This window comes from Corvus moneduloides, chromosome 8 (genome assembly GCF_009650955.1).
Source record: "Corvus moneduloides isolate bCorMon1 chromosome 8, bCorMon1.pri, whole genome shotgun sequence".
NCBI lineage: Eukaryota > Metazoa > Chordata > Aves > Passeriformes > Corvidae > Corvus > Corvus moneduloides.
Window position 1 is genome coordinate 7,905,602 of NC_045483.1, and position 15,195 is coordinate 7,920,796.

General features: G+C 40.9%; 1 protein-coding gene across 2 annotated transcripts in view; it reads left to right on the forward strand.

The window, feature by feature from the left end:
* The window catches only part of ABLIM1 (actin binding LIM protein 1), a 188,066-nt gene that overhangs the window by 34,848 nt on the left and 138,023 nt on the right, over positions 1 to 15,195 (forward strand). The window contains exon 1 of one of the 2 annotated variants that reach the window (XM_032115903.1): positions 14,255 to 14,408. The exons of the other annotated variant lie outside the window; for it this stretch is intronic. Within the exon in view, the coding sequence (XP_031971794.1) occupies positions 14,369 to 14,408 (40 nt within the window). The 5' untranslated portion in view covers positions 14,255 to 14,368. Of the gene's footprint in view, positions 1 to 14,254; positions 14,409 to 15,195 lie in introns of those variants that run through there. 2 annotated transcript variants of the gene reach the window in all.

Genomic DNA, 15,195 nt, shown 5'->3' on the forward strand with positions numbered 1-15,195 from the left:
GTATAGTCACCAATACAAAAACAGCTCTCTGGCAATGGGATTTGGGGAACAGTGAGGTGGGATGACAGAAGGATTTGAAATACGACAGATTTACCAGTTGTTTGCTACTCCTGTCATTGGCCTGAGTCCTTCTGGGGGAGTTATATGTGCTCAGAACTTTTGTGGATGTCAGGGCCCTAGAGAAGAAGCTAAAATATATGAATGAAACAATGCAAGTGGTGTGTCCAGACAATCAATGCCTATGTATCATTTTCAGATATTACTAGGATATTTTCCCTTTATCCAAAACAGTGAGTTTTACAGCCCACAGTTACTTTGGTGTTAGAAGCAAGAATGTAACAGCCTTATGTGGGAACATGTTATGTTACAGGGGGCTTAGTGTAATGACCAGGAAGATATTGCAGGAATGTTTGTTTCTTTCCATTTGTTCTCCAGCCTCATAGTTTGACACGGTCTGATGGAGAGACATAGGAACAATTAATCCAAATTAAATAAAGAAGTTAATTCAGAGTTAAAGGGCCTCTGATTGATCTTAATTTATTCTTGTAATGAGCTAACTGAAATTGATAAAGGTCACTCTTATTTATGAATGAGAGTGTCCACAAAAGGCTTTGAAGTAGTTTCTGTAATCCATTTCAGAAGTTAATTTGAATTAATTTTCTGAAATGTCTGCAGGCACAAAACCCATTACAGTCTGTGTGTAAAGACTGCCAGCATTCAAAAATAATTCTGCCTGTCTACATCCTCAGTGCCACGGTAGGTAATGATTGTGAAGAGGGACCCACTGCAGCATCCCAGTGGGCCATGTCCCCAGTGTCCAAGTTTCTCCTCTGTGGGAAACCATTGCCTCAAGCCTGCATCAGGGACTAAGGACTCATTCTAAATCTGGTACATTTTGCCTACCTCCTACTCCCAGTGCAGTAATTTACATTTGCTTTACCCTGGCTCTGATGTATGCCACCTTCACCCACAGCTGAGAGAGCAAGTCTTTAAACACTTTTTCCAACACTTAAGCCAGAATTATTCTGTGGTTCAGCTGCTGGGTGAGACTAATGCCAGGTTCCCCAAGGAACGAATGCACCACCTGGCCAGTGAGCTCCAGCTGTCTGGCTCTGTGCCTTGAGGGCCTCCTGTACTGCCAGATCTTGCCAGTTAGTCCCAGCGTGTAATTTTTTGTTGTTGCTGTTGTTCTTATTAGTGACTCAGCCAAGATTGTTTTAAAAAAAGCTGTGTCTCCCTTTAAATTCAGGAAGGCTGTAAAAAAGGAGGAAAGGATGAGTGCATGGGAACTGCTCTGAGCTGTTTGTTATGTTTGCTCTCTAAATTACAGCTTGAATACCACTCTTATGCTGTGCCTGTGCCACTCTGCCACATGGAAAAATTAAGAATATTCTGACAGGCTCCTTTCTCTGCTGGTTGAAGAAGGATTTTTGTTTGAACATCTCTTCAAATTCAGGGCCCTGTCATAGGGTATTTTTAAAGGCTTGTGCTGGTCACAGGCACTAATTCAGCATCATAGGAGATCTCTTTTATACTCAGAGCTGCCTGGAAAGGGCCTCTGCTTTTATGGGGTAGTTGTGAGGGATATGCAGAGGTGATTTTTTTTTTTTTTTTTGGCTTCTCTGTTGCTAAGTGCACTGACTTCCCAAGAGTCTTAGTCCCTTGCTATTGAATCGATTGTTTCCACAATAGTACTGCCGTGGATCTGAGAGATCTGAGGTCTGCTGCAATGAGATGGTGCATTAGGGTCACAACTAAAGAGCTGCTCTCTGTTGTCAGAGGCGCCACAAAGCCATCAAGTGCTCTGATACCTTGGTGCCTTGCTTGTGAAGCCAGGCTATGCCAGGCTAAAGGCTGAGCCCTTGCAGAGCTCTGTGTGGATGCTGTCCAGGAGCTGGAGTCGGTGCAGGCTGTGAAGCCGTTCCTGTGCCCGCGGTGCCCAGCTGTGGTGGCCAGCTGTCAGCAGCTGCTGTGTGCCAGCAGTGGGCCAGCCTGGCTCACGCCTCTCGTTTCCCAGAGTTCTCCTGGAGCATGGCAGGGCTTCTGGAGGTGATTCTCGTGCTGTTCTGAGGACACACAGATCTTCGCTCACGTGTTTGGAAGGCGGAGGCATTTGTCCCCAGTTCTGGAATAGATACCGTCACCAGGGAACACAGTGCTGTGTTCTAACCCCAGTGGGGCAACCAGGGACATAACCTGGAGGTCACTTGGACAGGCAACAATGCAGGTTTGTTTGTCAGTCTGTGGGTATTTGTCTGCAGAGACCTTACTGCTCCAGAGGGTAATGGGACTTACACAAGAAGTTTAAGTGAAAATTCATTTAAGGAAAGATTTGGAGCCATCCTCCCCTCAAGTAGATTTTTCCTTAAATAGAACTTCTTTATTCTGAGCTGCAAATAAGAGTTTCACTGCAGGCAGTTCTGAAATATTCATTTCAGCTTCTGTATTATTTAGTTCTAAGACAGGACAGTTAATTACCTCTCCAAGGCACTGGAGCTATTTAAAATATTTCCAAGGTATTCCCAACTTGTCTCCTGTCAGCTTGCCTTATGGTGGTTTTATTCATAATGTGTATTTAAATTTATGAGAAGATGCCTTCACATTTGGGTGTGTGTGTTTGTGTTGGAAAGGAGCATGTGCTCTGGTATGGCAGAATTGAGCAGGAAGCAGTCTCTTCTAGATATTCAGGATTTATCATCTGCTTTAACTGTATTATATGCTAGAAGTTTTTTATTTTTTAAACAACTTCAATGGGACAGAAACACTTAGGCTTTTTTTTCTCCTGATTTTGGTGTATCTTTACCCAAAAGAAACATCATTTGCATAGAAGAGCAGTGTTTTTTAATTTCTGACAATGTAAAATGCATACTGGGCTGGAGGTACTGCTGATTATTTCCAGGATTAGATTTTTGATTTTCTTATGTGGTTATAATTGAAGAACAGTAAGAATGACTTCTGTGATGACCCAACTCATTTGTTTAGTTTGGAAGCTGCTTGTACTCTCAAATTTGCTAAATGTGACTTTTTGGAAAATGAGACTTCCATCCTAGATTTCCAGGAATTTCTGCTTTGCAAATTAATTAATGATCATAGTGAAGAGTATGTCTATGTTTGCTGACACAGATGACTAGGAAATGTGGGGGGGGTTTGGTATGGCCAGATCAGAGGGAGATTTTAAAAGACAGTTCTTAACATATTGTGGTTCCTCTTAGAATAAGGTATGAGTGGCCTAGAGATGAGGAGAATGAAGTCTCATATCTTTGATATAAAATGACCTCTCTTAAGTGTGGAGTCCAAGACTATAGAACATTTAAGGGCTTTGATTTCTTTAGTTTTTGTTTTTATTCATTGTTAGATAACACCATAGTTTCTTATTATTTTAGTATTTTAGATTGATGAAAAAAGAATTGTAATAATAAATTTAGCCCAGATACCACCAGGATAATTTTCTTGCCAGGGTTTAAGTTTAAAAATAGCTTTTAATCTGAAGCTGAAAATAGTTCCAAGCTGGAAAAATTAGTGACAGTGTAATAAAGTTATCTGGAAACTGAGCTTCCGAGAATATGTGATCCATGTAAAGGTGTCTACATAAAAAGCACAGTTGCTCAGAGTGGAACAAAGGATTTATGTTTCCATTGCAGATGTCTTTAAGGAATGTGTGATCCAGCCTTTCCCACTGCTGATGGCAGACAGGTACTCCAGGTGGAATTTATTTTGAACTGCCTGCTTTGGCAGCACAGCTGACCTTGAGTGCGGCTTCTGATCCCTTTAGTGCACATAAACAGCCTGCTAAAAGGCCAGCTATTTGTTGGGTGGGGTTTTATTCACTTTTGATTTGTCATGGAGCAAATGTGAAACTCATGATAAAAATTAATAGAATTGGTGTGTGGGTGTCACCAGTGTACATAAACTGCTGACTAAGTGCTCAGTTAAATGCCATCTAAATTTCATTTGCTCATATTAATTTTTCTTCTTAATATTGTTCCAAGGGTTCTCAGAGGCTGAAGGGTAGAATTGTTTTCTGATTCATCTGGGATGGATGGCTGACTATAACAGTGCATTCTTTAAATGGAAAGAACAGACCACATCTTAGCTGCTTCTGTTCTTTGCAGGAGAGCAGATTAATTAATAACAGGAGAACGAGGTGTTAAAAGGCCTTGCTGGTATCCCTTCAGTGAATATAATAGGAAAAAGATGGACAGAAGGAGTAAGTTATTGTAGTAATACAGGGGACAGGGAGGAATTCTCAGCTGGTGACACAAGTGTAGATTGTTTCCATTTCTGCCTGGACTTTGGTGTGTAGCAGGGAGGCAAATTTGAGATGTGTGTTCACTATTCTCCCAGCCACTGCACAAAGAAATCGATATCACAGAGCATAATCATAGTCAAACTGGGGATTATGGACCAGATGGGTGGACTGCACAGTTTGTGGAAAACTGGTTAGACCTTCAGGCTTAAAGCATCAGTGTCCAGCTAACAGCCTGTGACAAGCAGGGTACTTAAGGGCATGATGCTGGAGCTGCTCTGTCCAACATTTTCATCAGTGGCCTCGGTGGTTGGGCAGAATGTCCCCTAAGCACGTTCACGTGTGACATCAGGTTGGGAGAAACAGTCAGGGCACTGCAGGAAGAGCAGGACTGCCGTTCTGAGGGACTTCAACAATCTGGAAGAATGGGCCAGCAAGGAATGTGTGATGGCAAAGACAGTGGCAGTCTTGCACATTGGATGTGGTTGCTGTTCTGGGAGCCGCTGGCCGGGTGGCATCTCTGCAGAAAAAGACTGGCAGGTCCTGAGGGGCAGGAATGTGAGTCAACAGTGTGTCCTGGTGACACTGAAAGCTTGCTGCAGAGTAGAGTAAGATTTACAAGATTTGGCAGAACATAGCTGGCAGATAGGGGAAGTGATTGCTCCTCTATGTTCAGCACTGAGGACTTCCTCTGGAATAGTTTCCAATTTTTTCCAGTTTTACACTCACCCTCCTATGCAAAAAAGATGCTGACAAATGAGCAACTGCAGCAGAGTGCTGATTAGGGATCTGGAGCTTGGGACCTACACGGAAAAGCTGAAGGCACTGGCTTTGTGTAGGCCTGGGGAAGAGAATGCTAAGGGCAGGTACAATTGATGGTTTCAACTACCAGAGTGGATCATGTTTTCTGTATAAACCCCTTCCCACACTCTCCTTGGGGCATAGTGGAAGGGTGGAAAACAGCAGTCACAAAGTGCACCAAGAGAAATTCCAACTAAATAGAAGGAAATCTTTGTTCACAATGCATGTGTCCAAATCCTTGATAAGATTGCACAGAAGAGCTGTACAATCTCTGCAGATTTTCAGACATCGATGGAAAAAGGCCCTGAGCAACCTCATCAAGTTTTGGAACTAGCCCTGCTTTGGGCAGAAGCTTGAGCTAGAGACTTCCAGAGGTCCCTTCCAGCTGGATTTACACTGTGATTCTCTTTTGAGGCTCTAGGAATCTGATGACAGTAGACTGCTGAATGCAGGGGCTCCTGCCCTTCAGCAATCCGACCTGCACACTGTGGTCTGCACTCAGTAGGCACAGGCTGTACTTTTTTTAGGCTGAAATCTTACCATTCTTGCTCATATCTTAAGTGACAGTAGGGCTATCAGTGGGCTGCTTGTAAAAGCAAGCACAAGCCATGAGGTAGGATCTCACATCACAGGAGTTTCAGCATTCACGTAAGCAATGATTCTCCTTCTCCATCCCCCTCCATTGCTCTTGCTTGTCAGGACTCTTCCTTTTAATCTCTGTCCTCCTTGTGGTGAATGGCCTGACAAATGAGTGATGGTCCACATGAATTTCAATATTTTTGGTCTCTTGTCCCACGTGTAAGTCCTTGACAGATTTCTGCTTGCTGTAGCAGAAAATTTGGGCAGAATGGAATAAGGAGTTGCACTCAGATGAGCTCTCTGTGCTCCGAGTGTGTGGTTTATAATGCATGGGGCACTGAGAAACAGGAATAGCAATGTGGAATTGCTGCTTAGATATGGCAGGTAACAGCGGACATGGTTCTCATTTGCTGTCCTTTGAAGCACAGGTGCTAAATAAATAAATAGAACCACTGAGTCTTTGAGGAGTCCCTTGTGTGTTTTAACTAGAAGCAACTGCCATTGCCCTACTTCTAAAGAAAACATGCAGGTATAAAAGCCTGTGAATGTGAGTTAAAAGTAGAATAAATCTTCCTTTCTTCTGCCTTAACAACCTCTATCAGTTTTAATTCTGCTATCAGTTTTCTTAATCCTGCATATTTCTACTGTTTAACTTTACTGCTTATTTGTTAAATAACTGAGTGCAGATACTCCTGAGGTCTGTTACATTCACATTTCCCGTTTTCTCTGCTTACCCTAGCAAAATAGGAGGAACAACCAAAATAAACAGACAACACTGCCCCCCAACATTATTTACTCACTACTGATATTTCCACTGAGCCTATTAATGAGACATATGTTAAATTTATGGTTGTAAAAACTCCTTTTGTTTAGGTTTCTTTATCACCTTGCTTTAATCCCACTGAAAGAAAGAAATTTCTTAGTCTAGAGTCACATCTCATATGTAGAAATACCAGTGGTGGTAAAAATTTAATGAAAACATTTTTAACATAATCCAACAGGCTGATATAAAAATTGCCTTGCAGCAAAGAAAAAAAAGTTATAAGGCATTATTTGAATTCTTCCAGTATTCTTATCTATTAACAGTGCTATATACTTAAAGCAAATGTAGGACTATAAAAACCTGTAACTGTTTGAGATGTTTCCCTTCTAGCACATTTTTGAGCCTTGGTCTTCAGATGTATTTGTGATCTATCTAAGCAATTCCAAGTTATTAAAGAGGCAACTTCTTTTTTCTGTTGGACTGTACTGTTCATTTGTTCTCATTTTTTAATTTTCCCAACATATTGCATCTGTACTTAAACCAAGCAAAAACTGTCTTGTGGATTCTAGCAATTGGTTGAAATTCAATTTTACCTAGAAAGAGACCTTTATGTGCTTGGGGACTAAGAAGAAGGATTTTTGCTGTAAAGTTTGAGTTTACTGGGGTGTGAATGACTGTAGAGAAGAATTCTGATGCCTTCGTTGATGACAGGATGGTGATGGGTAGGTCTCTAAACAGGGATGCGTTGCTTTAGTTTAGTCAAGGAGAAATACACCTGTCAGGCCATACATCAAAAAAGTGTATGATACTTGTGAAGGGAGAAGAAAGAGCTGTTTTAAATAATGAATGAAGTTGTGACAAAAGAAGTTTATGAACACCCCATAAATAAATTTAGTATAGGAGCTAGAGGAAAGTTAAATCCCTACACCAGCTTTCTCATGGAACTTGTAAACGTTACATAGAATCATAGAGTCATTTATGTTGGAAAGGACATTTAAGATCATCAAGTCCAGCTGTTAATCCAGCACTGGCACATCCACCACTAAACCACGTCCCCAGGTGCCACATCTACAGATCTGTTAAATACCTCCAGGGTCACTGACTGCACCCTTTCCCTGGGCAGCCTGTTCCAGTGCTTGACAACTCTGTCAGTGGAGAACCTTTTCCTAATCTCCAGCTGAAACCTTCCCTGGCACAGCTTGAGGCCATTTCCTCTTGTCCTATTGTCTGTTACTTGGGAGAAGAGTCCAGTTCCTACCTCACTATACAACGTCTTACAGAAGCTGATCAAGTTAAGCTGGAACTCCATCAGGTTCTGTAGGGAGTTGTGGGATGTTACAGTCTATGGTTGCTGACAGACAGATGTGATACACTGGGAAGTTGCATCCATTCCTTCCCTCTCGGTATGACACTTTTCTTCTCAGTCCCACACCTCATTTTCTTACACAAAAGAACAGTGAACTCTTCACTTTAGAGATTACATTAGCATACTCTTTTCATTCTTGCAAAGGATGTAATGTCACAGAGACACCGTTAAGTTAAATAAACTTCCATTTTTAAGACTCCTGCCATGCCATGTGGGAGGCTGACTGCTGAGGATGGGCACAGTCTCAGGAACCCACAACACTGAGTACTGCTCACCCCCTGGTGTATCATGTCACAGCCTGAGGAGCCCCTGAGCTGACAGTTGTGGGTGATGTATTGTACTAAAAATCCTGACACAGATTATGCCGCCTTTGTTAAGGCTGAAGAAGAACATTTGCAATATTGACTTTTGCCTATCGCTGCTTATGCCGTGGGCTAGAAATGTCTACATTTTCACAGAGGATTTATAGAGAAAGCCGGCTTTACTTCCCTGTTTTTCTGCATCTCTTTGCAGAGCATAAACAGAACCCTGCCTCACTCTTAACAATATTCAGGGCATAAGAAAAGTTTTCACTGACATTAAAGAAAACAGTGGAGGCACTGTTTAAATTGTCTTTTTCAAAACTATGCTGTGCTCATAGTGGTGTATACTAAAAGAAGTATTCAGCATTTCTGGTCTGGTTTAACTTGCTGTAGCAAATATTCACATGTGCAAAATACCTGTGGGAGCATCAGTAAGCTTTTTTTCATGGACAGTGCTTACAGACCTAGGCTTTATTTTAATGTAATAAAGACCAATTTTTTGTTGTCTGACGATCGTTACAGCTATTACTCATTGCGAATTAATCCCTCAGCCAGGCCTTTCATTTAGGTCTTAGCTGACTTCTTGAAAGGTTGAGTTCTCCTTGGAAAACAATTAAGGATGTAAACATTATTCTGCCACTGACAGAATCTGGATAATTTTATTTTCCAGGAGGATTGTTTGGCAAGTGGATCACAGTTGCAGCTAACATGTATCAAAGTTAGGAGCATTCAAAAAAATCTGCACTCAACTTTTTAAAAGCAATTAATGAAACAACAGATCATTTCAGTCTTGTAATAAATCATTTAGTAACTCCCTGAAGCTGAAGAAAAAAAGATGGCAGAAAATTAGGATTCAGATTGTGAGCTGATGTAAACTGATCCCTCCACTAACCTAATATTTTTCAAAAATAAAGGGGTTTGTTTTAGTATTAGGAAGCAAAATCAACTATAACTAGCTGAGGATCTGGCCCAAAGTTATTTATTGTAAAGATCTGTTAAATGCCAGCCTCTGATGTATTAAAAGTACCTGTTTAGGCTTCACACGCTTTCCTTCTGAAAGAAAAACCATTTGCTTAACCAACAAGATGCCAATAAAAAATAGAATTACAGAAAAGTTAATTAATGAGATAATTCTAATACATCCTGTTTTGTTTCTTGGCAACAGAAAGCGTGTGACAGTCGATTGTCTGCCAAATATTTTATCTTCATGTTATCCATTTGTGATCCGTTGCCTGGCGCCTGAATTAAAAGCCAGGTCAGGGGAAAGCAATCAGTATCAGCAAGTTTCCAAGCTACCTTTGAGCATGGAAAAGCAGAGGAAGGTTACATGTTACATGTTGTGGCTTTACAAACACTTAGCTTAACTTAGGAAAAGGCAAGTTGTTAAGGAAATCTTGAAATGAAATGTAATAGAAGGCTGCCATTTTAGTCTAGGAGCTATTTAAAGCTCAGTGTCTCCCGACTGGAATATCTGTATTTCTAACAAGCGTAGATTGAAATCCCAGTAGAATTGACTCAGTCTCCTTCCTTCCTGCGTGGATATGTTGGGGAGTGTGCAATTTACCCCTTCTCTTTGCCTTCTGATAATGACTGTGAGGAGAAGGATGCCTGGGCTTTTTCATCAGGGTTGTCACTGCCTCAGTTTGTGACCTCGGAAAATAACTTGGCATCTGTATGGGTGGAATTTTTAAAATGAGCTGCCTAAAATTAGGCATCTAAAAATAAGCAGCTTGTATTCTTGCAGATGTGAAGCCTTGTTTCAGATTATTTTGCTGGAAAAAAATTAGTTCCTATGTTTATTTACCTGTAAAACTGAGCACTGTTGAGAGACATGATAAAATATTGTAGAATCTTTGTGCAGAAAAAGCATGTTGAGAATTTTTGATTTTTTTTTCTTTTTCCTGAGGTTATAAGAATTTTGGCCTCAATCAAATCAAACCAAAAACTGTTTTGGAAGCATTTCTTCATACAGCACTAGAATACAGAATGGAGCTCACTGCTTCAGAGTGTAGATTAATAAAAAGCATGGACATATTCCAAAAGGAATTAGAAAAAATGTGGAAAATAGGTGCATTAGTAGCTGTTAAACACTGATCTGGAGGTAGTCGAAAGCTGAATCAGCATTTTTTTGCAATGTGAGAGAGAATCTAGAAGGATCTCTGAGTATTTGCCCTTGTTCTAAAGCTTTTTCCCTTAAGCACTTCCTGTTGCAGGTTTTAGATCTTTGTTTATGCCTTAACTAATTAAAATACTGTACAAGTTAATTAATGTTTTTAAAACATTGAGATCATCAAATGAAACTGATATGCAAGAATTTCAAATGATGTCTGAAGGGGGAGGGAGGGTCTTTATCTAACTACAGAGATTCAGTGTTCTGCCGTTGGCCCCAGTCTCTCTCATAATGAATTTATCTACAGGCTGCTGCACTGGATTCTAGAGATATCTGGCATGAGTAGCTCTGGGTTAATATAGGCCTCCTTTTAAAACCGTGTGACAGCTTACAAAATGCTCTGGGATACCCTAGGATGAAAGGTACATAAATGCATGTAAAATGCTATAATTAGGATGAAATTAGAAATGCACAAGAAAGGAGTGTTTGCTTGGCTACACTTTATATGTCTGTAAAGTTTCATTTTTCTGGAGCACAGGAGACATGGCATAATAGTTGTTCTAAGCAGTTACACTTGAAAATAATTGCTGTGTGCAAACACAGAGGAAGTTATTGTATATTTGTTTCTGCTGCAAGGCAGAGACAATGACGTTGATGTAATAATTTCAAAGAATGGAGCAAAAAATCTGGAGGAATCACTCCTGGAAACTGTAAATGAGAAGAATTACCAGCAATCAGGAGTGTCAGCCTATATTGGGAGGTGAGGGAAATTGTTTGCTGAAATAGTGAGGAAGAGTCTGCATGTGATTTTGCTCCAGTGATGTGTTGATTGTGGCGCTGCCACTTATGAACCAGCTCTGGTGAAAAGGCTGTGGCACCCACAGGGACTGTGTAAGGGCATTTTCCACTACATGGGGCTTGAAGTGAGAACATGTAAGGAGATAAGCTATGAGGGAACAGGGTAAGTTCATTTCCTTTGGTAAGAGCTTACTGGTACCCTTTAAAGTCCCTGGTTGTTTTGTGTTTTTTTCCCCTTCTGTGGTTTGTTTTTTTTAATAAATAATTTTCTTTAAACAGGAGGTGTGGTGGCTGGACCTTTGGGTTGGGATTCACGAGACCTCGATTCAGTCTCTAAGCTGGGCACAGAGATTTGTTGTCCTGGAAAGATCACTCAGTTTGCCCAGTGTTTCCTTCATCTGTAGCATGGAAAGAATATGTCAAGAGAGATAAAGTCTTCCAGGGAGCAGGCTGAGCTAACACGGTCCAATGTCATCTAGGAAGAACTCCTTTTGAATCTTGAAGGAAAAATTATGATGCCTTGCCTGTCTCCCACTAGATGCCATGGGAATGTGCCCATTCATGGATCTGTGGTTTTCTGAAGAGGCTGATAACATTCTTGATTAATAGTTTTTTCTGATAGTAGGTAGTTTATGAATGCAGGAGCTTCTGTTTGGATTACATGAAGTCTGGAGGGGAAAAAAAGGCAAGTAAAAAAATGGATACTGTACAAACAAACTTTTAAATTCAAGGAATGTCAGATTGATGGTTTGTGTGATGGAGTCATGGAGAACACTGTTGTCTTTTTTGTTTTTCTGGCACCAGTGTAGTTCTGTGTATCCCTTGCAGCACAGGGATTGATTATTCTCAATCACTTTGTAGGAATTACAATAAGCCTGAGAACTGTGTAGGATGGAATAAACTAAATCCGATGAAATTGATGGAGAACTAACAGCCAGAAAGTCTCAGCTGAGCTTTAATAGCCAACAAAAACATCTCTCTGCTGAGCATAATAGACTGCAGTATTTCCAAGTCTTGTCACTTGGCAAGATTTACATGTTCTTTTTTTCATGAGAACAACATACAGTGTTTATGGCAGCACACTGGCAGATTTCAAACAGTCTGAATTGCCTGGAGACTGAACCTTCAGCTTTAGGAAGAAGAAGGTCCTGAGATGGAACTCAGAGCTTGTACAATGAGAAGCAATCATGGTGTACAAAGCTACAAGGTATGGTCAGTTAACTGACATAAATGAAAGTGAATATGTAATCATATGTATTAGAGAGGTGATGTTTATGTACGTAAATGGCCATATAGATGACTTATATTTGTACCTGTCTTGAATATGGTGTCTAATGTTGTAGGTACTAATAATACTGAGCTACTGAGAACGTGATGACTTGTACAAAGTAGAGATGTATATTGAATCCTTTCATCTTCCTTCTTCACCTCTTCACCTAAGCAAAAAATACATAAATGTGGTCAACTGAAGAAACCACGCTGGTGAACTTGAGGAACTTGTCTTTTAAAGAGGACAGAAGGACTTATTTCTGGACCCATGGAGCTCCTTTTCACCATTTTATCTGGGACAGAAACACAATACTCAGTTGTATCTAGGATCAGAGTAAATAAAATAAATAAATTTTAGTGGTCAACACTTCCTGGGAATATAGTAGTTTAAGTTTTTGTCTGTAGAACAGGAATAATTGTATCTGCTTATCACGTCAGAGGATTAGTAATGTTAATTAAAGTGTGGAGTGCTTTGATTATTAAAAAGAAGAATGGGGATGGAAAGAAAAGAGTGTTTCTGATGAGCTATTCATTTTCAGTCAGGCATGTTAAAGTCTAAATGGAGTAAACACCCTGTCCTGCACTCCACTTAATTTGGCAGCAAATAAAATTTATAAAACCAAAGGAGAACAATGTCAGGCTGAGAATAAAGGTAGAGAGACCAGGTTCTGTGCCTGTGTTTACATTTGTGCATCTGAATGACTGTGTATTTTTAACAAGCTGGCTGAGAAGATGACAATTCATTGTGGGGAAAATGAAGTCAGGAGTCCAGGAAATGCAGGATTTAGTGTTTGAAGGAGGGAATAAAAGTACTTGGCCAAAATTTGGTCATATTTAGCAGTTCCCAACCAAGAACCCAAAAGTTTTTATATGTTTCTGGCATCTTTTCATTCATGTTTAGAGAAGTGATATTTTTTGGTCATGTAAAGTGAAATCTCAATGATAAAGTGGGATTTTGTTTCAGCAGCATCTCTCAGTCCCTAATAATATACAGAGGAGAGTAAGTGTGTTCTAGAGAGGCCTTCAGGTTGCAAGTTGTCCATTTCTGCACCTTGTGTTTGGCTGCTTTTCACTCAAATTTCCTAGGATGAGGATTAGACAATTTCTCTTTCAGTCTTCTCTCTCTCTTCCTTCCAGGGGAACAGAACTTTAAGGTACTAACCATTAGTATGGGTACAGGGGAAGAAGAGTGAAAGAAGAGAATGTGCGGCTCAGGAGGTGTAAGCAGAAATTAAAGAATCTGAAGCAGTTAAAGACGACAGCTTAAGGGTTCTATGGGTGATTTAATGGACATGGAAAGAACTGGGAAAGCAGACAAGTGGAAAGGAACTGGAAGTAATTCTGGGAATGGTATTGCCAAGAGGATGTTACAAGGAGGTACGGCAAACCCGGTGGGTGTTGAGGATGTTGGACGCAAATCAATCAAAGCAAAAAGATTCATTAATTCAGCTGCTCAAGGAACAGTTTGTCTCTGGGTATGTGCAACTGCGCAGAAGGAAATGCCTGGAAGTCTGCACTTACCAGTCAGCCTAATTGCCTCTGTCCGGGAGGGGTGTTGTGGGAACAGCGGGAAGATGCCTGGGACTTCAGCTTTCCCTGCTCCAAGTGTGTGTGAAAATGGATAACAGTGCTTCTTTCACAGGCTCTTCCTCCTTTGTTTAGGTGCAATATAGCCATGAAACAGCAGCAGTGCAGTGGAGATGAGATGCAGAGTAAAACAGACAGAAAAACAGTCTCAGGACAAAATCAACTCCGTTTGCAGTCAACCTTTAAGGCTTCTGGTTAGGATCCTTTTGTGTGAAAAAGAAAGTTATCAATAATATCACCTGCTTTGAGATGGTCAATACATTAAGACGTCACTGTTTGAAAGACAGCATACCAAGGTCTCAGTTAGTAATGGAATAATATCTAGAGGAAAATACTTACTCTTCCTTTAAACTTTTGGGAACACAGACACACCTATTCTGCTTGGGCCACTCCCTTTCATGCTGTTCAACCCAGGAAATAGTAGGAGTGGAGCCATAGAGTGAGCCACCCACCTCTGAAGGCTCTCACTTGTTCCTCCAGCTTGCCATCCGTTCTCTGCGAGGCTGTAGCTTTTGAGGTGCAGGAGCAATACTGCCTGCGAGCCCAAATGGAACTAGAAATACATCAGAGCTCTGCAAACGGCAAAGGTTTGTCCTGGGCTAATGCTCTGCTATGTAAATCTCTAATGATAAATGACAGGTTAAGCCATCTACAGGACAGTGGTTCTTGGATTTACAGAGGGAAATCAGGCTGAGGAACTTCTGTTGGACTGAAATTGGGATCTTTCTGATAAGAAAAGCAGTTTCTTTATTTCAGTTTCTTTTTCTTTACTGATTTAAGAGTTAAACTCCTCCCTCCAGCCTGGTGTGTTTTATGAACAGTGGACTTTGTTACTTGGCTGAACAGTGTGTGCATGTACCCATGTGCTGCTTCTCTGGAATGGATATCTGAATGTAGGGAGCAGAGCACAGCTCAGTGGAATTAAACAGGCATTTTATCCAGCTCTGGCTCCCTGTGTATTTTTGTAAGAGATAATTCACTGCTGTCTTTTGAAGTTTCCCATCTAGGTAAAGATGATGACAACATGCTGTTGCTGTGGGGTGAGTTCTGCAAAAAGAGGTTTTAGAGTTCTGTAGTGGCAGGTGGCAGAAGAGTTCAGAGTATTGCTAATTGATGCTTTGAATGAAAAGCTGATAACCTGTCAGTGCTAGGGTGCTTTTGAGGGGAGGTTTCTTTGGTGTTTAACCTGACGAAGCCTTTTGCAATCTGTGTGTTACTGACTGAGCACACCTACAAATTCTTGTCTGTCCTGCAGCCACCTGTCACTTCTGCTGTCCCTACACAGCAGACAGGTGGGGTGGGTGTTCAGTTCCTGTTGCTGGTGTGTGGTGCCTTTCCCTGGTGCAGAGGTGCTGCAGGTATGACTGTGCAGCA